The sequence below is a fragment of the Citrus clementina genome, unplaced genomic scaffold (assembly GCF_000493195.1).
Source record: "Citrus clementina cultivar Clemenules unplaced genomic scaffold, Citrus_clementina_v1.0 scaffold_8, whole genome shotgun sequence".
NCBI classification, from domain to species: Eukaryota; Viridiplantae; Streptophyta; class Magnoliopsida; order Sapindales; family Rutaceae; genus Citrus; species Citrus x clementina.
This window is the reverse complement of record NW_006262022.1, coordinates 24,312,673-24,338,468: the sequence shown is the minus strand read 5'-3', so window position 1 is coordinate 24,338,468 and position 25,796 is coordinate 24,312,673. Positions and strand designations below refer to the sequence as shown.

The window sequence follows — 25,796 nt, the reverse complement described above, 5'->3', positions numbered from 1 at the left end:
CGAATTATCCGAAATCCGATCGGATTCATCCGAATCCGAAATTGCCCACCCCTACTCTTAGATATTTTTCATTTCACTTAGACCCAAAATATCATCACTGCTCCGTGAACAATTTGAAGATAATATATGCAGTGAATATAAGGCACAAATTTTCCGACTTAAAAAAAAAAGTTAAATACAATCTAATAAACAAGAGGACAAAATTAGTTTTGTTATTTTTATTCAGATTTAACATCATAGAGTATGCTTGTGACGAGCCGACTTAAATTTGAATGTACAACGTTTAAAATGTTTGATGAGCACACACTTAATAACTATTGATATATTATTCCACTATTGACAATTACAATTGATTAATTAGGGGTGGGCACTAACCCGCTCAACCCGTTTGATTTTTTATGGGTCGCGTTGAAATTTTTTAACCCAAATCTAACCTGTCAACCCATGTATGTATATGTATATATATGTGCGTGTGTGTATATATATGTATGTGGGTATATATATGTGTGTGTTTTATTATATAAATTTTGATATATAGCATTTTGTATTAAACAAGACTTTAAATTTATGTGCTAATAAATTTAATTATGTACTAATAATTTGTGTTTCCATTAATTATGTACTAGTAATTTGATTGTTGAACTTTGAAATGTTGGATTTGTGTTGTAAGGATTTTAATATTTGTGTTTTTTTTTTCAATTAATTAATTTATTTTTGTTTAGATTAAAAAAAAATTTCAAAAACTCAACCCAATTTGCAGTTCCGCGGATTGGGTTGGGTTGAATTTTTTCAACCCATTCTATATGCGGATTAGGTTTAGTTGATATTCAACTCGACTCAACCTGACCGGTGCCCACCCTTAATTAATATTCCCAACCCCGGCCCAATCTTAAATCTAGGGTTATATTAGCAAATAAAAAAATGACAAGGGGTCCAAGGAAATCACAGGTTAGAATGCATGTTTGGTAATTTGAAGTAGAAATAAAAACAAGGAAATTGATGAGAGGGCAACGTATATAGATGACTAATAAAAGGGATTTGATTGGGTGGGAGAAGAGGATGGAAGAGAAGATGAGAAGATAAGGAGATTGGCGTGGCATTGGCGTCCTCATGTCTCTGTCCGGTCCTTTAGTTTTAGCCCGTGTGAATTTGAGGCCTCTCCCGGCTTTTTCCTTCTGTTTTGGCTCTTCTTTAGCTTAAAGCCAACAACTTAACTCTCGCCGCGAACAATCCATTGCCTCTTTTTCTTTCCCTTCTCTGAATGCCACGACAAGTTATTAAGTTATCTCAAAGATTTCCTTTCGATTCTGATTCCACGAAATTTGATTCGTTTCATATATTTATTTATTATAAAATACACACACACACACAAATGTATAACAAGTGATTTTCTAGTTCAAACGCCTGCGTACGCGCATGCACTGATGTACGTACTTAGTGAGAAATTTAGTTTTAAGCATGGCAAGTTGAAAGCAGTTCAGGCAAAATCCTTGGAGAAAGAGAGTTAAAGCTATAATGGAATTGACCCAGGACATGAAATAGAAATGAAGAAAATGGACTCTCACGTTGTTTGAGGATGATCAAACGGCTGAAAAGGAGTATAGCTAGCAAATGTATCATGCGATCGCTGCTGCATGTACATATATATTGCTGAAGTTGGTTTTTGGGGACTAACAGCACAAGCCCTAACTCAAACACGAATCGAACGCAATTCTCAATATTTGTCAACTAAAAAATACGGTTTGGATACGCCGGAGGGACTTCAGCGCAGAGAAGAGAAAATGAATTGGTCAAACTGGAAATAAGCTGAAGTTTAATAGATTTTGGGTGTTGCTACTGAACATCATGTAAAAAGTGAGTGGTCAAGTGGTTGTTAACTCCTTTTTTTGATGCCCTCTTTGGTTTAAATAGCCTCTTTTAGTAGGCAAACTATTTCCTTGATTTTTAGCCCATACCATCCTCTAGTGATAGGCGCTTTTCACTAGTTCCAAGCGGTTGAACGGATCCCTTAAAAATAAGACACATTCTTTCTAGTAACTCAAAAAAGGACCAATGGACCTTTAGTCTAATAGGAGAAGTCTTTTACTTGTTAACTCCACGAGAGCATTATGAAGGTTAGTTTAAGTACTCCCTCAATCATCAATTAATTGAGTAGAGACAGTCTTTTTCGAGACAGTTTTTTTCTTACGAAACATAACAATCTGATATAATATCAGTAACAATCTGTGTATAACAGAATTAAAAATTTATATATATATATATATATATATATATATCCTTGTGCACAACTACCCATCGTATCAGAATTGAGACAAGGAAATGAATTCTCTGGTTTTGTGATGTAGTCAGATTTATGAACAAGTGTGCTTCTAGGTACACATCATCAATTGACAAACATGGCCTGTGGTTCACGATTTATGGCACTTTTGCAATTTACGTGGACACCAATTAAGGAGCAATGGTATCCGCCCGAACTTAAACCCCGACCATACTCCACAAATGTTGAAAATAAAATTACCAACAAAAGAGTGTTTAATTTGTTACCTTACATAATAAGATAACAAACATTACTAAATAACTAATGTTGGATCTTTAAATAAAAAATTTAAAGGCTGTGAAAATATAACCTAACAATAATAAAACTTATGGGTACTGAGAATGTTTATCAAATTTATAAAGTTTGTTATGTCATTATGTAAGAGAATAAGGGGAAAAAAAGGGAAAAATAATTACACTTGGCTGGGGTTCGGTACGGGGTTTAGGTTCAGTCTGTTCAGAGCATAAATAATTTTCCTCAATTAATTGAACGGCACATTCTGCGGCACGTGTTTGTCTGGACTATTATACTTCTCTCCGACTTTATGGGCCTTTATTTCAATAAGGTTAATTCTTAATACAGTACCATGATACGATTCTCTAAAACGACACACGGCACAGATGGTGTTGTACTTGAAGTTTCAGTATTAGAGAAGCAAGATGCGCAGCAACTTTTCCGCAATGGCCCCAGTTTACCAAAGCATTTGACAAGCCAGTTCGAGCCTCACCCACATGAAAATGTTTCACGCCCATGTACCATTGTATTTCTACAAAAACCAAACAGAGAGCGTTTCCTTTTGCGAGCTATGCCTATTTCATTTTTTGTTTTTTTTTTCTTTTGATAATTTCTCCTTTAAGCATCTTAATTGGCATTTTCCTTTTGCAATTCTGTGTTCGTCTCATCTTAAAGCTAGCTAGCATTAGTCTTAACTGCCATGTGATCGATCGTATGCTCTTGCCTCTTTTATTTCACAATACCATTATGGTCTCTAAGGCTTAAATTTCAGAACACGTCTACATTAGTTTACCATTGACGTATATACCAGCCGAGGTAATTATTATGGACCCTCGAGGTAGCTAAATGTATCTTTCATGGTTAACTAAATATATCGGAAGCTGTATATGGCTCCACAGCAAATATTGTGACAGAATATTTTTTAAAAATTGAACAAAAAAAGTCAATAAAGAAAAGTTATGGCTAAAAACTTAAAATTTGGCTGGATCAAGATATTATGAGAGAAGCATCTGAATATTATCATTAATGATATAACACGTAGTTTTTTACAATTTAATTCTGAAATTCGTAGGAGGTTTAAAAAAAAAATGACTTTTGACTTTGAGATGCCTAAACAGAGGAATTTAGCTTAATTCTGACAACTCATGCGGAAAATACGAATTATATAGATTTTGTCAAAGATTTTGGGATAATAAATAATGAAGTTAAAACAAAACCCACCGTGTATGTAGTTAAACCACGCCACGTGTCTTACGTCACTAGGTAGGCAAATATGTGCATAAAAAATGATTTTCTAAGATAAGTATTAAGAGAAAATTTGAACATGCTGGTGAGCATTTGTTCCGTTATTCCGCGCAAGATCACGATAAAGAGCTCAGTGTTGCCTGGGATTAGGGGTGGGCAAAAAAATCGTAGTTTTAAAAAAATCGAACCGAACCGACGGTTTTTTTTTTTTAATTCGGTTCGGTTTTTATTTTTTAAAAAAATCGAATATACCGTTTGTAAAAAAAACCGAAATGTCGGTTCGGTATTCGGTTCACTTAGTTGAACCGAAAAACCGAATTATTTTTTTATTTTATTCAAATCAAACATGATTTTATTCAAATCAAACATGTGTTATTTCTCTTTATAACATTATGATTATGTTTATATAGATGGAGTATTGGAGTTTCATTATGTATTTTGAAATTTTAATATTTCATATTTTGGAAGTATCTTATTAATAGTTAGTAAGATATTAGTGATAAAATGTGTTTTGAATACTTTTGTATTTATTGTTAATATTTATAATAAAATTAGGATAAATTAATTGTTGAAAAAAATTATTACATTCATGAGGCCCAATGGGCTAAAAATTTAAAAATTCAAAATAGGCCCATTAAGCGCAGAATCGAAAAAACCGAACTGAACCGAACCGATCCGAAAAGAACTGTTTGAATTCAGTTCTTATTGAGTTCGGTTCTTATTCAGTTCTTTTTATAAAATAACCAATTTAAATCGGTTCTACTTAATTTCGAACCGAACCGAACCGAACCGTGCCCACTCCTACCTGGGATGTTGGCCAAATTGACCATATTTCCAAGAAAAACGATCTGCGAATTTTCTCTTGGACCAATCACGTCAAAGTTCAATTTTCTTCGGAGAAGAAAAATAAAAAAAGGTCACAACTCACAAGGTTTCAGTCATTCGAGATTATCCCCAATTTGACAAATGTGCACTGAGTTTGATGCCAATCAGAACCTTAAACTAATAGAAAGGAACAAAAGAAATGCAACGTTGGTGGAAAAATAAATAAAAAAGTCTGAATGCTTGCATGGAGTTGGTGAACGGCAACTGCAAATAGATGAGATTCATGAGAAATAAGAAATACATCTCTGCGTATTGTGCGTCAGCCATGTTGGTGTTGTACTGCTGCGGCTGCGGGCATCAAATATTTGGCGTTCCATGATTGTTCAGTGGCCCAACTTGACCCTACACTTCTGAAAGCTGCTTGGGCCTACGAGTTTGACCTAAATGACTGCGTGTACACATTTTTTTTTTATATTAAATTTTCTTCACGTATAACCTTTCGATTAATTATACGTGTAAATGAAGGAGAAAATGGTTAATGCAACTCAGTGTCTATATTTTTAATTATATATTTTGTCCTTATATTTTAAAAAATATAAGAATTGAGAGCTGAATTCAGAGTAATCATGGGAATTAAGAATCTTTTCTTATCTTCTTTACTTTAAATTATCTTGTATCTTATAAGCGGAGGTTTAAGAACCATCAACTAACCTTAAGAGTAAAATAATAGCAAGATATGTTTTACATTATTTTTTATTTACTTTTATGGCTAATTTCATAAAATGATCTTTTTGTTACTTTTTAATTAATGTCCCTAAGATTTTTGTAAGGATATTTTTGTAAAAGCTGAGAAAGAGTAAGGAAAAAAGTGTAACATATCTAACAATAAGAGTGTATTGAGTATTTATTTTTTTTGAAATATAGAGATTAAACAAACATATGCCTAAGAGAAAATAAATGTGTGATATGAATCTGACGAATAAAAAGAGAATAATATCGTGACCTTCTAACATTTTTCTACTTATGACGCGGAATGAAATATTTTTCGTGTCTTAAAGGTTTTTAAATATTATGAATGGTTTCTAATTGTTTTTCATATTTAGTGCAATTAACAATTAAAACGTGGCATCAACGTAGCATGGCAATATTGAACATATGAGTGGCTGTAAGTCTCGGATTCTTCCAATTAAGTGGTACCCAGAAACATCATCACCTTTGCAATAATTATCAACTAATTCAAGATGATTTAAATTAAATCAAATTGGATTTTTAACTCTTTATCTTATATGGGATTCAAATGTAATCAACTAAAGAACAATGCATGAAAACTGCTCCGTCAAACCTCGAGGAGCTTAATTTAAAATGAATTATTTATCACACCTTCTGAACTATTATTTTCGACATTATTCTTAACAAGTGCTCTTTGCATATAAAGCCTTTATTAAAAAAAGAAAAAATGTACATGTTTCAAATAACTAAAATGGATTGTCCACAAATCATTTTTCTTTTTTAAAAGAGGTTCATAATTGTTCATAAACATGTGATACTTCAATGATTTTAAGTTATAAATTAAATTATCTTTTTCAATCACGACTGATGTGAATATACGGTAATAATATATTCTAAACTAAAGTTGGTTGGTGTGAGTGGCTCGGTACTCTCACTCCTTAAAAGAGGTCAGGGGTTTAAGCCCCGCTCTCGTATGGAGTCGCCACTTTGGCCAGCACTTTACCCTTTACTGGCCTACTTGATGCGAGCGAGGATTAATTGGAGTTGTGGTACGGGTTTAAAAATACCCCCCACAGTTGAGGCTTACTCAAGACCACCTCGTAGTTTAAACAAAAAAATATATATATATTCTACCCAGCAGTTTTCTTACACCTTCCCCGTATGATAAGAGTCACGACTATTTTGGATCGCGGGATTAAAGAATTATATCATCTTTATCAAAATGATAAGCAAAATCAAAGTTTTGATGATTCTGTATCAAGTATCAACGGCGTTTGTGGCACAAACAAGAGACGACAAGGTGAAGTGGGTCCTGTGTTATATTAATAACATACAGTACAGTATTCAACAAAATATTAATAACTAAAAACATGAGAACAACTTGATACAAATTGCCCAATTAAATAATTTTCATTTGAAGATATGATAATTGATGGTACTAATAAAAGGACGAGAGAATCTTATTGAAAAAAAAAAAATTATGAAATGATATTGTGATAGAATTAGTATCAGCCGTTGAAAAGATCTCAGTTGGTGAATATTAGCCGTTGAAATTTACGTGGGGTCACCATCGCCAGTCGTTTCCTTCGCCTTGCTGATGTTAACACAGAACTAACTAGCTGGCCTGACAGCTTTCTTCTTCTGCGCATTCGTTTTGGACCGTCGAATTCTCACCTCTTATGCTTTGGCAACAACTAGATATTTATTGTAATTTCAATTTCTCTGTCATCTCATCTCAAAAAAAAAAATTTTTTTTTCTCTGTCATCTTGTAAAAATAAATTATTATTTTATGAGAAGCTCCAGAAAATGTCACGTGTCGTTTTATAACACAAATTGACAAAAACACCCTCTGATTGCTTTTCCTTCCCCCACTATTATTTGTCGATTATTATATGGTACTAATCAGTACTCTAGAGTAATCTATACTGCAAATTGCTATATATATATATATATATATAGAGAGAGAGAGAGAACAATGTATGTTTGCTCTTCACTTGAGTTAACATTTCAAATCTATAGAAGAATATGAAATTAGTTTTTAGTATTTACTAATGATTTGAACATAAATTTATTAGTTGATAGGTAATGAGACTATGATAAAGAAAATACCAACTATTACAATTTAGTGTCTCTTAATAAATTTAAAAACGTAATTTTCATAACATTGTTCAACATAGATTATGAAATTGGACTAAAGAAAATATAAGACTTCTTCATTTTTTGGCATCATAAAATATACAAATACCATAATATAAATACATAATTTAGAAATTTGATAACAAAGTTTCGTTTTCACACAATAAATTGCCTTGACTTTAAATAACAAAAACAAATCAAAATTGTATTCGAACAAATCTAAGCAATCTAACGTCCTGTTTCCCTTTGAATAAATACACCACTTGATATATTAAGTCAAATAAAATACTGCACCCCACTAACACCTAAGGTTAGTCTGGACATTTTCATCTAATAGATTAAAGTGGCCTTTCCTTTTCCCACGAATCGTGACCACATTAGGTTGAGGCGTTAGGGTCAATTTGCAGCGTGATCACGGAAGGGACAATATTGCTCAAGTAAGATCGTTATAATTATTAAATTACTAACACTACTACACAAAAATCATGCGCTCTTTCGCGGTCACTACTACGCTGTCTACGCACAGCACCGTCGCTATTGTATACAATCACTTTTGTATCCAAAAAAACAAAAAGAGAAGGAGAAACGTGTCAGTAAATGTAAATCAACAGCTGGGCCGGTGTGATTCACGGTTTCACGTGTTTTACCTTTACACAAACCATTTCATTGGAACTGAGCTGATGGCCGGTGCGACAAGTGGCGTAGTAGCAGCGGTTTCACGTTTTAGTATATATTTTTTTAATTAGTATTTGAGATATTATCGTTTTCCCACCAAAAATATTATGACACATCACGTCAGTACTACGATTCGATAAAATCATCAGTTTATCATTAAACGTTTAAACTGTTAGTGTTTTCCCACAACTCCGTTAAAATTCAATTAATATGTAACGAAAAATTAATAAAATATCAATTTTATCTTTGGAGCTCAAAAGACCATGTAATTAACCTTTTATGAAATTTGTAATTAAATCATCATTTGTTGTTCTTCTTTTTTAAAGGGCAAAAATTACCCTTTATAAATTTTATAAAATTGACCTTTTAAAAGACCATATAATTAACACTTTATAAATTCTGTAATTAAATCATCATTTGTTGTTCTTCCTTCTTAGAGGGCAAAATCATCTTTTACGCTCTAGGGATAAAATTGACCTTTTATGAATTTTTCGTTACATATTAACTGAGTTTTAACGGAATGGTGGGAAAATACTAACAATTTAAACATTTGATGGTAAACTGATGGTTTTACCAAACCGTGGTACTGAAATGATGTGTCAAAATATATTTGGTGGGAAAATGATAATATCCATTAGTATTTATTTAAGTTGGGTTTTTATGAATGGAATTTATATCAAAAAAATTTTAATTATTTTATTACCGATGAGAATTTTTATTAAAAATTATAAAATTAAATTTATAGGTAAATGTAAAGTTATGTTATAACATAAATAAAATAAGATAGTCAAATAAGTAAAATACATTTTGGGCTTTTAACATTTTAAATTTTGAACTTTTATTAGTAAAGATAAAATAATTTATTCGATTTTCAAATGCTCAACTCATAAAAAAGAAACAACAATATAAAATATTAAACGAACTTATATAAGTAAATAAGTATTTATGACCATTAAATAAATTATATCAAATACCAATGGATCTTTGGTCTAATGAGAAAAGTGTTGCACTTATAACGTTATAATATTGAGTGCAAGGATTCAAGCTTTCATAAGAGTTTTATAAAAGTTAGTTTCGGTATTTCCTCAGTTATCAGTTAATTATCTGAAGATAATCTCTCTCTTATAAAATGTGAGTAGAGTCATCTCTCAAATATTATAGAGGGTTAAAAGGTATTTCTTCAGTTGGAGGGAAAAAAAAGAAGAAAAAAAACCCGCGAACTTTATTGCAATCTCATTAAGATTACGTATATTTTTATTTTTTTTTAGAAGAAGATTACGTATATTCATATCTTTTAAATTTAGTGTTACGTAAGGGGAGGTTCCTGTATATCTAGCGATTATCTCCCAAAGTTTGTAGTTTTGTAAAATATTAGGGAGTGAAGTGAAACATAGTCATTTTCTCCTGAATCAGATTCATTTGGTCCGTGAAACGAGCCGCGTAGAACTGAAATATCCCAAAACTAGTGTCCTGGAACCGCCTGCTGACTCGGATCCCCAAACTAAACCCTCTCGAAAGCACTCAAGCATCAACTATTCAACTCTCCACTAAATCTAACCGGTTACTGGAACTACCCGTCCTATACTGTATTTATACGGTACACAGTTTCCTTTTATAATTTAATTTATTCTCCGAGATTTTTTTTTTGAAATTTTCGGTTTATATATAACACTCACGGGCGCCTCTGTAGTCCTGTTAGAGTGAAGCTATACGGGTCGTACTTCGCTTCAGGAGCTTCACCGGTACTTTTCGCCGGCGCTAAATCGGAGAAAAGGAAAATTTGTAAATCATTGAAGTCGTTGCAAATCTAACGTGAGTTTTTCAGTGTCATCTCTTCAGGAATTTCCACTTTTTTGGCATCTACCTCGATTTATCAAATTTTAAACTTTTTTTCCTTCTTGAGCTTGGGAAAGTGAAGTAATTTCTTGAAATCGTTTCCTTTTTTGGTTGATTTGTTAACTTATTTCTCTGATTTTTCAGGTTAAAGGAGATAAAAGGCGAAGACTTTTTTCTGGATCTGTTTATAATTAAAATTTCGAGTAAAAAATCTTTTGAGAAATGGGCGTGAAAGTAGCAAACACATGTTTACAGTGGACACAGCGGATAATTCCTCAGTCTCCGTCATCTTCACAAGCCCTACCATCAGCTATCTCTTCGCCTTCTTCAAAACGACGCAGTCGCAGCAGCTGCAGCAGCGATATCGGACCGCTCGTGTGGCGCAACGTCCAAGGACTGGACCGATCAGCTCTGTTCGGTCCTCAATTAGCGAAGCAGCCTCACCGCTCTCGCTCCTGCGAGTATTATCCAAGGCCAAGAATCCAACACGCCGTTAGAAGAACTTGCAGCGCCAGCTTGGACGCCTTTGACGAAAACGAAAACGAAAACGAAACTAACTGCCGCGATAACGCCGTCAACTCAGAATCAGAATCCCGAGATTATAGAGACGGCTTTGTCGATCCTCCATGGGAAGAAGACGAAATAATTCAAGAGAGTATTGAACGGAAGGCTAACAGTGTTGACCTTCCTTTATCGCTTCGAATCATAAAGAGAAAGTTACAATGGCAGGATGGGTTTAGAGAAGCAGGCGAGTCGGCTTATTGTTCAGTTAAAAAGGCTTTCTCATCTATGGTGTTTATAATCCGTGAGCTTCATAGCTTCACTTTACAAATGAGAGAAATTTTATTCTACGAAGACCTGCAAGGGATTCTTGTTCGTGTTCAAAGAGAAATGCACGCGTCATTTGTGTGGCTGTTTCAGCAAGTGTTTTCGCATACGCCCACCTTAATGGTGTATGTGATGATTCTGTTAGCGAATTTTACGGTACATTCTATGGCAAGTAACACTTCACTTGCAGCAACTCCGCCGCCAGCGGCAGCGTATCACGAGTACGCTTCCACGGTTGAAGTTCACAACCAGAGGAGGCACAAATTTGATTCATCGTCTATCAAATCTTTCTCAGTTTTTTCTTCTAGGAGTGGGAAGACGACTTCAGTTGGCGGTAACAATGGCGGTGGCGGGAAAATCCGGCCGATTGGCAGCGGGACAGATGGCGACGGCGGGATTGATCGGGTGGATCATTTTAGAACGATTGTCCCAGATGGTGCTTCTCAGTTGTCATCTTTCGGGACGACTAGAGACGCAGAGTCGGTGTCGGGGCAAGTTGATAGAGAAGAAGAATTGAATTTGTGGAACTCAATTGTGGATGAAGCTTCACAAATGCAAGTTACTGACGAGTCGCTTGATCATGAGACTATGGAGAGATTTGTTTCTCCTGTAACGGCCAACATTGAAGCTGATGATTATGCTGATTATTTCAGAACAGAGCTGCTTTATCAAACAGGATTAGCACAAGAGCCTAATGATCCTTTGCTTCTTGCTAATTACGCTCAGTTCCTCTACATCGTTGCTCATGATTACGACAGGTACCTTAATTTTTTAAGTTAATTAAGTTTGATTTTGGTTCATGGAATTTTTAAGTTTAGAATATTTTCAGGGTATAAAAAATATATATATATATAAACGGCATATACTATAACAAACGTTGTCGTTCTGTCCATTTCTATTTTTGGGTTTGGTTTCTTGAAACTTTTTTGTTTGTTAGAGAAATGTGTGGTGTGCCTTTTCCCCCTCGACCCTCGTGCTGAAATACCACTTTTTCTATCACCTAATGCGCGTGACTCCACACGCTTTCACTAGAAAAGATCTCTTCTTTGTTGACTTTGAATGGATGATTAGTGGTTTTGGTTGAAAATATCTTTGTGAGCTAAATGATCGCCAATTAAAAGTTTTTGAAGTTTTAGTTAGACTAGTGCTTGACTAATTTGTTTGTTTGTGTATGCAGAGCGGAAGAGTATTTTAAGAGAGCGATAGCGGTGGAGCCGCCGGATGCGGAGTCGTTCAGCAAGTATGCGAGCTTTTTATGGAGAGTAAGAAATGATTTATGGGCAGCCGAAGAAACATTCTTAGAAGCCATATCTGCTGATCCCACAAACTCGTATTATGCTGCCAATTATGCTAACTTTCTTTGGAACACTGGTGGGGAGGACACGTGTTTCCCTCTCAGCTCTCCAGATAGCAGCACCCAAGAAGCTTAATTCCCCAAAAAAAAAAAAAAAAAAAGGAAAATAACAAAAAAATTCTATACGAAAGGACAAGAAAACCCACCACCAAATGCATATTATCTTCTCACCCTCTCTTGATTTTTCCCGGAGTTTTATAAATAAAAACATGCACAAAAAATGAGATATAAAGGGAGAAGTTCTCTTGAATTTTTCTTTTCTTTTCAAAGGAATATCTGGGGAGTGAGCAGAGCAGGGGACATTGTGGTGTTAGCCTCCGATATTCAAGCTTGGGCGGGTGGCCGGCCGCCTGTCCGGCCCGCCATTGGTTGGAAATTGGAGATCGGGATGAGGAATGGGTATCTGCTGCTGGCTCGATTTTTGCTTTCTGTTTTGCACGGTTTAATATAATTTGATTTTTAATCTTTTGGGCGAAACAAACCACATGGCAAATTGTAATTAAAATGTTGTTAATATATCTTTCTAGAAAATCAATGTCAAATTTGGCAAAGTACCAGCCTGGTGCGTGCCGTCCATCTCATGCAATTCATAATTATAAATTATTCCATTTTGTTTCTTAGTGCGTATTTGATGCATTATATCCTGTAATGCTTCGATTAGGAGCTAATGGTTCCTTTAAATTTATTTCTTTTTTTTTTTTTTAAAAAAAAAAAACACGATTGGAGAATAAAGAACCCCTTATGGAAGTAAATGATGGCCTAATTGAATAATTTGCTTTGTATGCTGAATTTTGCATGTAAAGCGAAATATGCTTCAGTCCATGCATAGTTTATTTGAAGTTGGATTTTCGGTGGGGAAAAAAAGTAGTTGCATGCAGCAAGGGAAGGCACTCAGCAAAATGCACATGCCTCTTGAAAGACTCGAAAGCACAAAACGATGCTACAAAGCTGGAACTTTATGGGACTTGAATGTGCGAACACTGCGAGTGCAGCAAAAGCAGTTCTTGCGTGTTGGTTGGATTCTCCATGTGAACAGAATGGGTAATTCTATCAAACATAAATAAATAAATAAAGTTGGTAATTGATTTTAAAAGAGTGCTTTTTACGCACCCCATCGTCGCAAAGTTCCTTTTCTCTAGATGAAGATCTGTGATCGACTTTCAACATTTTTTTTATATCTCTACTTTCGAATGGTAATAATATGAATAATTCAGAATTAACGTGAAATCCAGACAGGCATACTATTGGTGGAACGTTAAAGCAAGAAAAAGTTTTTTTTTTTTTTTTTTTTTTTTTTTGGCATTCTTAAGGTAAATGGGCAAATTCACAAAAAAAGGTGCATAGAGATTATAAAGGAAGTTGATATATGTATTCCTACCAACCTCTCGGTTCTAGATTAAAATTATCGTGATGATTTATATTACGTTGGAAGTTCTTGCTTTGTTTGTACATGTGTAAGTGGAGAAAAGCCTTAATCAAGATCCAATAAACACATGGGATTGCAATTGCAACGAACAACTTTTGTGGCTCGGTCGTCGGGATTGAGATTAGGCCAACAAGAAAATGATGGCTGGTCACGTGAAGGGATGGTCATTTTGAGCGACTTTCATGGGTTCCCCTTTTGCCCTCCCATCACTGTTCGCTAGCCACCTGCCTCTTTGTCTCTCCTCATAAATTCTACGTTTCTATAATGTATCAATAATGAGTATACTAATTACGTTTAGAATTCAAACTCCAAACTCGCGCATGGATACGTCAAATTGTTTTTTTTTTTCTTTTTTCTTTTTATTTTATGATGATTTTAAGAAACTTTAATAGGATTGATGTGCAAAATTAAAAAAAAAAAATGATTAGAGAGAACTAGCTTCTCTTTCAGGGAAAAAAAAAAGAGAGAGAGAATTAATTAACGATTTATTTTTTTTGTTGCAATTATCAGTTCTTAGGCATTTTAAAAAAATTTCTTGCAAAAATTAGTTTTCGGCTTAAGCAAAATATATTTGCTTTGGGCCCAATGAAGTTGGGTCCATATTGCCCAGTTACGGGGCAATGCCAATGGCCCAACTGGTTTTTAAACGGTAGTCACGGGTCAGGATTCTAATTTCTTGAATCTGATTAACAACGATTTGTGAATTAGCTAGAAAAGCATTCCAGATGAGATTTCCCGTCAAAATATTTAACAGAAAATGTGTAGAATATGCCTTAGGATTGTTAACCTCAACCTTAATTATTTAACTAAGATATATTCAAAATTAAAATTCAACAAAACAACAAATACCATCTTAAATACGATTAATTTACACACTATAGTATAGTGTATTTTTATGACCTTACCATTGTAGTGTAAAATGAAATGTAACATAATAATAATAATAATTATTATTATTTTTCATGCAGTCCATTCGTTTCCATATTGTTAAGTAGCTCAAACTTGGGCATTAAACTCCTAGACAGATCACCTTTTCATTGTCGTTTTGGTCAAAATTTTAGTCAACTTAGCTCATCCAATCCTAATCGTGGTTTTAAGTTGTACAACTCAAAATGATGGCCACGAAAACAGTTAAAACACAACAATTCCTGAATTTCATCACCCTAATAATTTCCATTAAATATGTCATAAATGAATGGGGCACCGGCTATTTTTTATTATGTCACTGACTTACCAAAATCGGCCTCTTTGATTTGCTACAAAAATAGTGTTAAATAGGGGTAAAGTTGTCCTATCAACAAGGGCAAATGATACTTGTCCGAAATTCGCGAGTGTCCAAATCACACTATCTAGTAGCGAAACTTTCCAATTTTCTTCAAATTTTATGCAGAATATTAATAAAAATGATTATTTATTATGAGTTTAATAACGAACCCACTAATGCCTCCATCTCACATTTACTTTTGTCTGAGAGAGGAAGCCCAGGAGTTACAGCCAGTAGCAAACATCAGCCCTTGGATTCACCTCCTGATCAACGGCCATTACGCCATGTAGCACATTAGAAGGCTTGTTATAAGCTCGTGTCACCTTCCATAATGGCTGTTTTTTCCTTTCTTTTTCATTTTTCTTACAAGGTAGCTAGCTAGAAAAATTGAAGCCAAAATTGAAGCTTTCTTCCAATTCAACGCCCTTTTAATATCCCTTATTGATTTCACTTCTTCGTCTAATATCTCCTCAAATGGAAGCAGCAGCAGCAAGAGGAGGAGGAGGCGGCAACACTAGCTTTAGGTATCAAAATTTACAACAGAATAACAAGCCTCATCATCAAGTGTATCGCCCAAGTCCTCCATTAACGGCCATAGACAGGTTCTTATGGGGCCAAAGCAATTGCTCGCAGCAACAGCAACAACAAACACAAAACATTGCGAGAAATAATAAAGAGAGAGTTATTTCGTTGTGTGCTTTTTCTTCAACAAGTGGTGTAAGTACTGCAGCAGCATATGGCGGGCAGCATGAGGCTTTGCGGCCAAGCACCACTACTACTACACTAGAGCCAACAAGCTTCGTTGATGGGTTCTTTGCTGATGGCACTGCTAATGACCAAAGTCTTATAAATTGGTCATATGACAGAATTTACAAAGAAGGTTCGAAGAGTGCTTGTAATAATAATAAAGGGATGATTGGGCATAAGAGATCTAATAAGAAAGGCGCTTCTGTTGCTTTAATCAAAGGCCAATGGACTGATGAAGAAGATAGGTGATGTAACATATTTCGTTAGTTATCATATAGTTTGTCTTATGCAAATTAACTGATTTATTTTATTATATATATATATATATTTTGTTCTGTTTGGTTACTAAAGTGTGTTAGGGTTTTGTTTGTTTGTTTGTTTTAAAGGAAACTTATCAAGTTGGTGAAGCAGTACGGAGTGCGAAAATGGGCTCAAATATCAGAGAGAATGGCTGGTAGAGCGGGGAAACAATGTCGAGAAAGATGGCACAATCATTTGCGCCCTGATATTAAGGCATGATTCTCAATCATTTTCTGGAATTATCAGCTTTACGAAGCCTTAATGGGCATCTAAGAACTCTATTTTATGGTTTAGATTTTCATTTTGGGTTCTTAAGTATTCAATGCCACAGATATATACTCTCAGATTTTGCCCTCTCTTTGAAAGACAAAGATTTTACTCAAGTTATCAAGGATCTATCCAAAAATCCATTATTAGGTTTTTGCATTTATCATAATTATTTCTTGTGAGTAATAATTTTGTCCAATAAAAAGAGAGCTAGGGTTTCAACTTGCGAGACTAGTGCTTCTGCTTTTGTATACAAAGGTTCATCTACTAGTCTTTAGACCCTCCCAATCTAAATTCTGTGCTATTGTTTTATGGACCACAATAATTAATTTAGTTTAAAATGTGTCTAGGGTTTGTTTTATCTGTTATGATCCTCTCACGTTTCTTCATTTTTCATGTGACCTAATAGTCATATTATAAAAAAGGCCATGCTTTTAGTATTTTAGCACTCAAAAAACATTTTACTGTCTTGTGAAATTCTAATTAAATGAAAATGTGTTTTCATGGTTGATTCAGAAAGATAGCTGGAGTGAAGAAGAAGAGAGAATCTTAGTTGAAGCTCATGCCAGAATCGGAAACCGATGGGCGGAAATCGCTAAGCACATACCTGGAAGAACCGAAAATTCGATTAAGAATCATTGGAATGCAACGAAGAGAAGGCAAATTTCCAGGAGGAAGAACAAGCAAAACGAAAAGCAAAAGGGAAATAAAAATAAGCCTCAATCTTCAGTGCTTCAAGACTACATTAGAAGCAAAAACAGTAATAACAATAGCCCAACTTGCTCAACTTTTTCAGAAGACCCATCAATTCATGATCATGATCATTTCAATTACTTACTCCCGGAACTATCAGAATCGACAACCGATGATTCTCCACCCTTGATTGCTGAAACATATGATGAGGAATTGAGCTTCATGCAAAATTACTTCCCCAGCAGCAATTTCAATCAGCCGCCCATTGAGCAGCATTATAATGATCATCATCAGCATCAGCAGCCCACTGATGTCACCAACCAAGCAGTACAAGCGGTAGAACCTCCCGCTGCTGCTACCAACATGTATTCGGATCTCTATTTGTCTTGTCTACTTAACGGAACAACTATTTCTTCTTCTACGGAATGTGGCCACGGGTACAATATTAACGACATGAACATGTACCTGCAGCAGCAGCAGCAGCATGGTGTAGATCATGAGATGCAAGAGATGGATTTGATGGAGATGGTTTCTTCTTCTCAATTCTTTAATTAGTTAACAATTGGACTTTAGACTTTTGTTATGGTTGTATTGAATATTTTTACCATGTACTTATGTCCAGTGGCTAGCTAGCTAGCTTGTTTGCCATAAACGAATTAACGGTGGTGTTTTGTTTTCATTAATTTTCTGTTATTTTACTTTTAGCTGGGACTCAAAGCGAGTGTTTTCAGTTTCATGTGGAATAGTTTTAATTTGTATTCTTCTTCATTTCTGTTTGATTCTTCAAACGTTTTGTTGACCAAAGTTTTGGTCGGTTCTCAACATTGATGAACGGGGCGTTTGTCTGTAATAATTCTATCCTGTTATGAATAACTTGTCGTCCCAAAGTGGTTACGGCGTGACCGACACTTTTTTTAATATTAGCGGAAAAGTACTCTCAGGCCCATGAAGTTTGCTTTAATACGTGGATAGACTTTTATTGTTTTATTGCTTTAGAAATGACACACAGACCCCTTCTGTTAATCGTCCTGGTTTTTCGAGATATACGATACCACTAGACTCACTCTACATCTTAAGATCTACGCGGTGGCCAGATTGATTTCATAAGAGGGACACTCAAACTGGGAATATTTTCGTTAATGTGCAAAAGTCTTGACATTAAACAAGTAGGTGGTCGTGGACAGAGTTGAGCAGCAAAATAAAATAATGCACACAAGTTCGTAACAATCAGAAAAGAAAGAGACCATGTAAGTATGTAACTCCAAATACGATTGTCAATAAAGAATAAATTTTCTGTTTTCTTCTTCAAATAATTCCGCAAAAAAAAAAATGGATTGGGGGTAATAAAAAACTTAATGACAACTTGAATTCCCTTTCTTTTTCTGTAAGTAGTGAACAAAAATGCTTTTAGGACCTTTTGATCATCAAGCAGATTGTTAATCATCGGGCAATTTTTACTTCTCCCGTTTGACTAATTTTGATGTATGTAATTTATTTTCGGAGATCGATTCGAGGCCAAATTCTTGAGACTTTGAATCATGACATTTTGGCTCTGGCAAAGAAAATTCCAGCAAAAAGACCTGAAAGAAGTATGAATCGGTTAACACAAAATGAAAAATCAAACACACGCACACAATAAATAAGAAATCATATTAAGCAAAGTCGAAATTTTGGTTACCAAAAAGTATGCTGAACATATTTGGCACACTGAGTGGGACGTTGAATAACACTAAACCAGCAAGCGATATGGGAATCTTGTTCAAAGAACCCACCAAACTGCAAGAACAGGAGGACGCAGTACGTCAGAGGCTTATAGCCACACTTTAGATATAGTGCTTTCAAAATTAAGCTACAGCACAACAGTTACAACTAGCAATTGATTATATCACCTGTAAGTTGTTGGGCCAGTTTGCTGTAGAAACCACATAGAAGTGAAGCTAATAGCAAGTCCAAGAAATCCACTCGCTGTTGCAGCAACCCAGAACATTGGCAATTCAATTACACCCCTGCAAATTATAACCACCTGATTTGTTAAAAGGCAAAGCACTGAGTTAAAAGTCTTTTAAGGCATTCACTTACGCGTTCATCACATATCTCCATTCATCAAATATGAGAATCAAGAACATGGCAAAAGGAAGAGACAATAAATTGTTCAGTAACACCATTGAAACTTCATTCAGAGACCCTGATCTTGTAGCCTGCTTTGCTTTGTCCATGACTTGCCGGAGAGTAAGCTGTCACAATGTGCAGCTGTTACATGCTAGTTTGTGGCAAAATTTCTCAAGGATTTGCTCAAAATTGATTATTCCGAAACAAAATTTTAATCTCGGGAGATGTTCAAAGAACAATTAATACCGAGTAGCTTGCTGTTAGGATACAATTCACAATCTGCCATGCATACCCTTTTGTGTCAAATGAGAGATCTGTAATGCTACCACTGACAGCAGAGATAATCTGCAGAGCATAATAAGGACTTTTAGTACCAAGAGATAGAAAATTTGTACATGAAAGTAATACAAGGGGCAGAGAAGTGAAAATGAAAAAATAATAATAATAAAATCATTTTTTTGGTATTACCACATTTACCATTAAAAACATAGCAGTCCAAACTTTCTGATTCTGACGTTTTCGAAACATATATAATTCACCAACTGCAGTTAAAATATTTGTCATATTCTTGAGAATCGTCACCATTGCAATATTGATGTATTTCAAACTGAAAAAGAAACGTATATCAAACGATTATTTACTAATTCGTTAGCTGTGTATGGCATCATTTGGGAAGAGAACTTACATAAGCTGCAGTTCAAATCTTACCTGTACATGCCTGAAACAAGCATTCCAATAAAGATTAAATTGACAGGTATCCAAAGCTTGATCAGCTTCCAATTTAACTTCTCTACTGAAACTGCTCCGAAGAACCCGAACACAGCAACAACTAGAGTACTAATCAAATTCTGCAATGAAAAGCAGCCAAAAGAATAAGCCTAGGGAACATTTCATCTTCTTGCTAGCACTGCCAACCGAAATTGGGCCGAATAAGTAGCATACTTGATAAAACATCAGTGAGATGCCAGCGTTGAAATTATAAGTTGACAGAACGACTTTGTTCAGCAAGGTCATGCTGCAAGAAGAGATACAGTAAGCTGTTCCAGATATTAGTGGTCCAGATTTTACAGCTGGCCCGTGCTCTCGCTTTTCATCCCCTTCAACAGGAAGCTTGAAATTGCCACCAACTGCAGCTCTACTCCCTCTAAACAACCTACTTGATATAAAGAGTAAGCAGACCTTAGAAATAAATTAACAATTGAAAAAGGTTAATGCGAAGGCCAAATGAACTATTTTTTACCTGTCAGTCAATCCTCTGTATCCTTGATTTTGAATATTTCTGGTTTCACTTACCGTCACTTTCCTATTAGGAGAGCTTGCTGCCGCCTCCTCGGAATCGCCATGAATCACTACATCTAGTTTGAAATTAGACATGTCACCAACCTGAAAATTGGCAAATGAAAGAAACTCAAAACAAGTAACAATCAAGAAGATAAAAAATACTTATTACTAGATATACTAACGTAGATAGCGGAAGGGTTCTTAAAAATGAGCTAGCCAGTCACTCATCAAGCTTCAAAGAACAAAAGTTCTTGCTTACCCTTGTTCTGTTTCTTTAAAATGCTCACTGAAAAAGAAGCTAGTGATGAAAAGTGCTAACCAGGGAAGTTTAAAAAAGAATTTATGTTCTTTCAACTTTAATGAAAAAAACAGTCTTATGATTTTCCGTTAGAAACAGACTGAAAAGGCTGATACATCATACGGATGACGTGGTAAGCATGTTGTGAGTTGTGACAGAGAGGAAAGGTGAGTCGTAAGAGTATGAGCTTTGAACTTTTTGACAGGCACGCAAAGGGAAGCGAAAGGGGTGGATCTGAAGGCATTGTTTGATAATAAAACTTGCAGGATTTTATGTGTACGAATTAATAATGCTAAGAGAATTTGCGCAAGACGTAGCAAGCGAGGTTCAAGGAGAAAGAGGGCCGTCCAAAGAGTTGAATACTATTTGTGACGGGCCATTTTTTGAGGATTCTTCAAAGTCAGATGATCCCATTTGTAATTTATATTGTATTTATCGCATTGCTCGATTCGATTGAGTGCAGTGAACTGCAAAGTGAAGGAAACTGGATTTAGCAGCAAACTTCAACAGGGAATGCATTGCATATGCGCCAGTTTGAACATCGAGCACTTCGCGGCCGAAAACGTGGCTTCGTGGCTCAGAAATCAAGGTGAGCCGGTAGTTTTAGTGGATCCAGCCCATTAGTAGTCTATTGTGAGCCCAACAACGATTTGCTTTGGTACAAGTTGCCCAGAGATTCATTGTGATCCAACCCAAATGCACTGCTTAATGCTTATAGACTTGTACCCATCACTCCTCGCCTTTTATTTTTTGTACGGCTTTGCACAGTGGTTAGATTTTTGCAAACGCTTGTCCAGTTGCAAGTTATTGAATTTGCTTTTGGTAGCAGCCGGTTATCTCTGTAAGCCGAGTGTGGCTCAAGGCTTGAGCTCTGATTTATCTTGTATATATACAAAATGAATTCATTTTTTTTTCACCCAGGCAGCATCGTTCAAGCTGGATTAATATTGTGGTGGTCCAAGAATTTCCACCAAGCGTCATCAATCATCATTAATGCTATCATAATTTTTTAGATAGGGTAATTATGGTATTGAATAAGCTATAGTTAGCCAAATTGGAGGTGTAGCTCTGCACTTAATTCTCCACGTGTGAAGATAAATAGTTTTGCTTGTAACTATCTTTTCTTTGCCTCAATTCGTTCGCTTCGCTTTGTTGAAATCCCCATTTCATTTTTTGTTCTTAGCAATTAGCACTTTAAAGGCCCGAATAATAATTGATGATGCTGTCCCGTTGTTAGAGAATAGCCTGGCCAATGGTCTTATGGCCAATGGTCTTAATTACATGAAAAAACAAACAAACAAACCAAAATCAAAATAAGTTCTTATGGCGTTCGCTAAGTGAGCACTTAAACACTGATACTCAAAAGACTCAAACCATGAACAACGAACCATGATTTAAATGATTAGCGGCACAGCACTTCAATTTATCTGAACCTTACAAGTGACATTACTCCTCCGAGATCTCTTCGTTGTTGATCGGACGAGCTCCCAGCTGCCTTCTTCTGATTTTCAGAACATTGTACTACTAAATTGTCATTATGCCGATCAGTTGTACTCAACCAACCACCATCATTGTGCTGATCACGATTAGTAGTTGTTTTGGGGAGAAAACGAAAGAAAGAAAGAGAGAAATTTTACGGGCCGCTGCGACCGTGATAGCCGCAACACCATTCGATAGATTATCATGCATTTGACTAAGTAGGACAAATTAAACTACAGCAAGCAGTCACACGGGCACGTATATTGGGACCCACATCAACAACCGGCAACCAGAACTCCATCGCCACCGCACATTTACAGTAAAAAACTTTGTCACAAAATAAGGTTACGTACATACAGATTGCAGATTGAAGTTTCTCAGGAGATTTAACAGAACACACACTCCCAACACCACCGTCATTACACAGTGTACACAATCACAAAGCAAGGAAGCACAGCCCTGGGATTAAAGACCAAAAGCTCCTCATCGTCGTCCACTCTTGAGTTGACCCCACCGGCACCCCTCCCGACGACCGAGTCAAACCCGCCATTCTCCTTCGCCATATCCACGTCGTCATCTGCATCGCACCCGACCCGGCCCGCCACGACCCGGCAGACCAACATTGCCCGTTTCAGGTTCATGAACTTGAACTCCTCCTCAATCTCCTCAGGGATCGCCACGTGGGCTCTCCAGCTGCTCGACAGCGTGGAAATTCCGTCCAGCTTGGGTGAGAATCCCGACTTTATGATCCCACAAACGCTGCAATACGTCTGATTGCAAATGCTGGAATTGCCGCTTTGCCCCAGGTCACATACAAAAGTTGAGCAGTAAAATCTCAGAAGCTCGTTGCCGTCAGCAATACATCTCTCGTCCCGCTTCCTTACGGCGCCGTTTCTCGCTGCTTTGGTTTTGACAAGCTCTCTGTACTCTTCAAATCTTGATAGAATCTTTGAGCTGTTGTGGATCTTCAAGATTCTATGTATCTCAGGATTCCTCTCCTTATTAGACCAGCCGGTTTTGAATATTATGTTCACAATATTCTTGCCGGAATCACCATCGATGAGCTCCGACACTGCATGTTTGATAGATTGGTGTTGCTCTAGAAGATGGGGTTTCTGAAAGATCTCACCACAAGCCGTGCATGGGAAGATATCGTTACGTAGAGGGAAGAAGGGGTTGTGATCAGCCGCCGAGATGTCGGATTCCAGGACACTTGGAGGTATGTCTGACAAGTGAATTTGATGATCAGGCGGGACCAGCGAATGCTGAGATGACCTCGCGGAGGAAATTATATTCGATGTTGATGAGGTAGAGCTAGTCTGGGACAAGCTGGGTTTCAGGGTCTTTGAATTAGAGAAGATACGTTTGAGATAGGACCAAGAGGATGAGAGAGCCTTGTGGGGTTTAGTTTTAAGGCGAGACGGGGAGTACGGAGATGGAGAGAGAGGAGAGGCCTTGCGTTTCTTTCTTGTTGGTGAAGGATTGTTGTTGGATGGGAAAATGAAGCAACCCAAGTGAAGTAGGAGGAGAAAGAGAGAGAGGAACTTGTAGAAGAACGACCCAATGCTTACTGTTGTTTTCGCCATTGATGTATGAGCTTGAAGCAGCTAGCTACCTTTGGTGTACGTTTCAGGGCATCAACGAGTCATTGTTTAGTGAGACAGAGAGAGAGAGAGAGAGAGAGAGGTGGAGTGACTGATGGAAGAAGAAAGGAAAAAGCAAAGAAGCATGTAAAGGTCGCTGACGTGTTTTGGTGGGGGCACACACCCACATACATATGTATGTATGTGTGTGTGTGTGTTTATTATATGTACAACACTAAGTAACACTAAAGGGGGAATAAAGTTAAAAGAGTAGGTGTAACGCAACTTCACGCCACGGTGGCATATAAGTGTGATAAACGTTACTTATTTATACACTTATATCTGGATGTGGGTATCACTGTACCGTCACATGACAAGGTAAATGCATTCGTTTCGGATACCAAAGTGTTTGATAAAATATTTGTAAAATTTAAAAGTTAATAATCTTATTTTACAGTCGTGTAATAAAAGTTTTATATCCTTATTTTAAGCGAATTTTAATATTGCAAGAAAATCTTTATTTATTAGAAAAGAAATAGACATCTTTAAAAACATTAATGAGAGCTTATTTCTTAAAATTGACGAAAGATACATATAAATCTTACTCTCTTATTTCAATTATAAATTTAAAAATCGTATTTACCACTATTCTTAATTTTTATTTTATTATTAGAGCTTTCACTTTTGCTAACAGTAACTTTCAAGTCATAAGCCCATAACACTAGGATTCCAAACTAATTTAAATATTAATTAGAACTAATTATATATCATTGATCCAGAAAAAAAAATAAATAAATAAAAGAACAAGGATAGAAACCAAGAAAGTTTTTCTTTAGCCATCATTGATAATACTAGGATGTCAGTTTATGTAGTCTTTAACCGAAAGTAATTATGTATGTCATTTGCTATCTCTCCCTCCCCTTTCTCTATGCGAACCTTCTTTTCTTTTACTTATATTTTTCAAAATTTCTTATGGTATGCTTATTAAGGGAAGCAGTGCATTCATATTACACATATAATGGAGGCTATTTTTTCTTAAATATTTTCAAAAATCTTAAGCTATATGCATCTAATTACCTTCGCATTCTTATAATCAATAACTCAGATATATACTTACATTACCCCCTCAAAGGAAAACACATTTAAAAGAGAATTTTGGTCCCATCATTTAACTCAATGGACATTTGAAAGCCTAGATATGACTTATAACTAGAAATTTGAAAGCCTAGATATGACTAATAACTTAGACATTAATAATTAGGAGCAAATTTAATGGGATTGGCATGTGCAATCCCCCATTTAAGCTGAGGATGCAACTTAACATTGTCTTTGAAAAATGATGTAATTTGAATTCTCCTAGTTATGACATGAACGTGGCTCCACACATGTGCATGATCCCTGAGCATTATTACCGCTTCTCAAGGGGAATCCGATGCCTGCTCTGTACTGCATGCACTCACTCACTCACTTCTCTGCCCAATTTCAGATAAAACTTTTGCTCTGATTCCTCAAGCTCAAAACGAATGCATAACACATGATTTTGTCAAATTGCTCGCCTCCGCTACACCTTCAAAATCTTTTTGAAAGTAAAAATAATATGCCTGTGTGGTTTTGTATTTGTCAGAAAGACAAATCTCTCCTGTCCTGTATGGGAGTGTAAATATTTAAGAAGCTAATTTCGAGTAACAAAAAGATTTTTAGCACTCACAATTATGGCCTCTAGCGGCCATTTGGAGGTCATAAAAGTGAGCTTTTTTAAAAATAAATTTCAGTAATTTTCTGGGCGTTTGTTGCTGCATTTGTGCAATCCCACGTTTCTTCCAATTTTTTACTAAAAGCAATACGTTAGTTTTGGACTTGGTGGTGTTGATACTTTGTTAGCTAATTTTTTTTTTTTTTTGGCTATATAAAGTAAATAATAGACACTGTTCATGTGAATGGAGGAATCGTTTTTATCTTATGCTGTGTCCTTTTGTTTAAAGTTTGATAAATAAACTTTAAAATTGTGTAGTTTCCAGATAAATATATTGTTTGGTGATAGTAATTTATTTGTTTTGTGGGTTTTATCTAGTTGAGGTGGTAAAATTTTTCATATTGAAAATAAGAAATTCAGAATTCGAATTTTACTCGCATGAATAAGAGAATATTGAAGTGTCCTTACACCAAATA

At 35.7% G+C, this 25,796-nt stretch overlaps 4 protein-coding genes across 4 annotated transcripts; 2 read left to right on the top strand and 2 right to left on the bottom strand.

The window, feature by feature from the left end:
* Positions 1 to 9,829: 9,829 nt before the first annotated feature.
* LOC18035235 lies at positions 9,830 to 12,711 on the top strand. Its single transcript, XM_006424981.2, has 3 exons — positions 9,830 to 9,974; positions 10,143 to 11,584; positions 12,004 to 12,711. The coding sequence occupies exons 2-3, from the start codon at positions 10,221 to 10,223 to the stop codon at positions 12,254 to 12,256; spliced, it is 1,617 nt and encodes a 538-aa protein (XP_006425044.1). The 5' UTR covers positions 9,830 to 9,974; positions 10,143 to 10,220; the 3' UTR covers positions 12,257 to 12,711.
* Positions 12,712 to 15,344: 2,633 nt separating this feature from the next.
* Positions 15,345 to 17,432, top strand: LOC18034220 (transcription factor MYB119). The gene is made up of 3 exons (XM_006424980.1): positions 15,345 to 15,862; positions 16,004 to 16,130; positions 16,701 to 17,432. Exons 1-3 carry the CDS (start codon positions 15,345 to 15,347, stop codon positions 17,430 to 17,432), a joined length of 1,377 nt encoding a protein of 458 aa, XP_006425043.1.
* A 950-nt stretch (positions 17,433 to 18,382) lies between these two features.
* Positions 18,383 to 22,464, bottom strand: LOC18034490 (GDP-mannose transporter GONST2). The gene is made up of 10 exons (XM_024179937.1): positions 22,402 to 22,464; positions 20,227 to 20,369; positions 19,929 to 20,139; positions 19,695 to 19,834; positions 19,464 to 19,593; positions 19,233 to 19,331; positions 18,957 to 19,111; positions 18,767 to 18,883; positions 18,556 to 18,653; positions 18,383 to 18,457 (listed from the first exon to the last, which is right to left on the bottom strand). Exons 1-10 carry the CDS (start codon positions 22,462 to 22,464, stop codon positions 18,414 to 18,416), a joined length of 1,200 nt encoding a protein of 399 aa, XP_024035705.1. The 3' UTR covers positions 18,383 to 18,413.
* On the bottom strand, positions 21,745 to 23,752 carry LOC18034369. The gene has a single exon (XM_006424978.2). It carries the CDS (start codon positions 23,628 to 23,630, stop codon positions 22,464 to 22,466), a length of 1,167 nt encoding a protein of 388 aa, XP_006425041.1. The 5' UTR covers positions 23,631 to 23,752; the 3' UTR covers positions 21,745 to 22,463.
* Between the last annotated feature and the right edge of the window lie 2,044 nt (positions 23,753 to 25,796).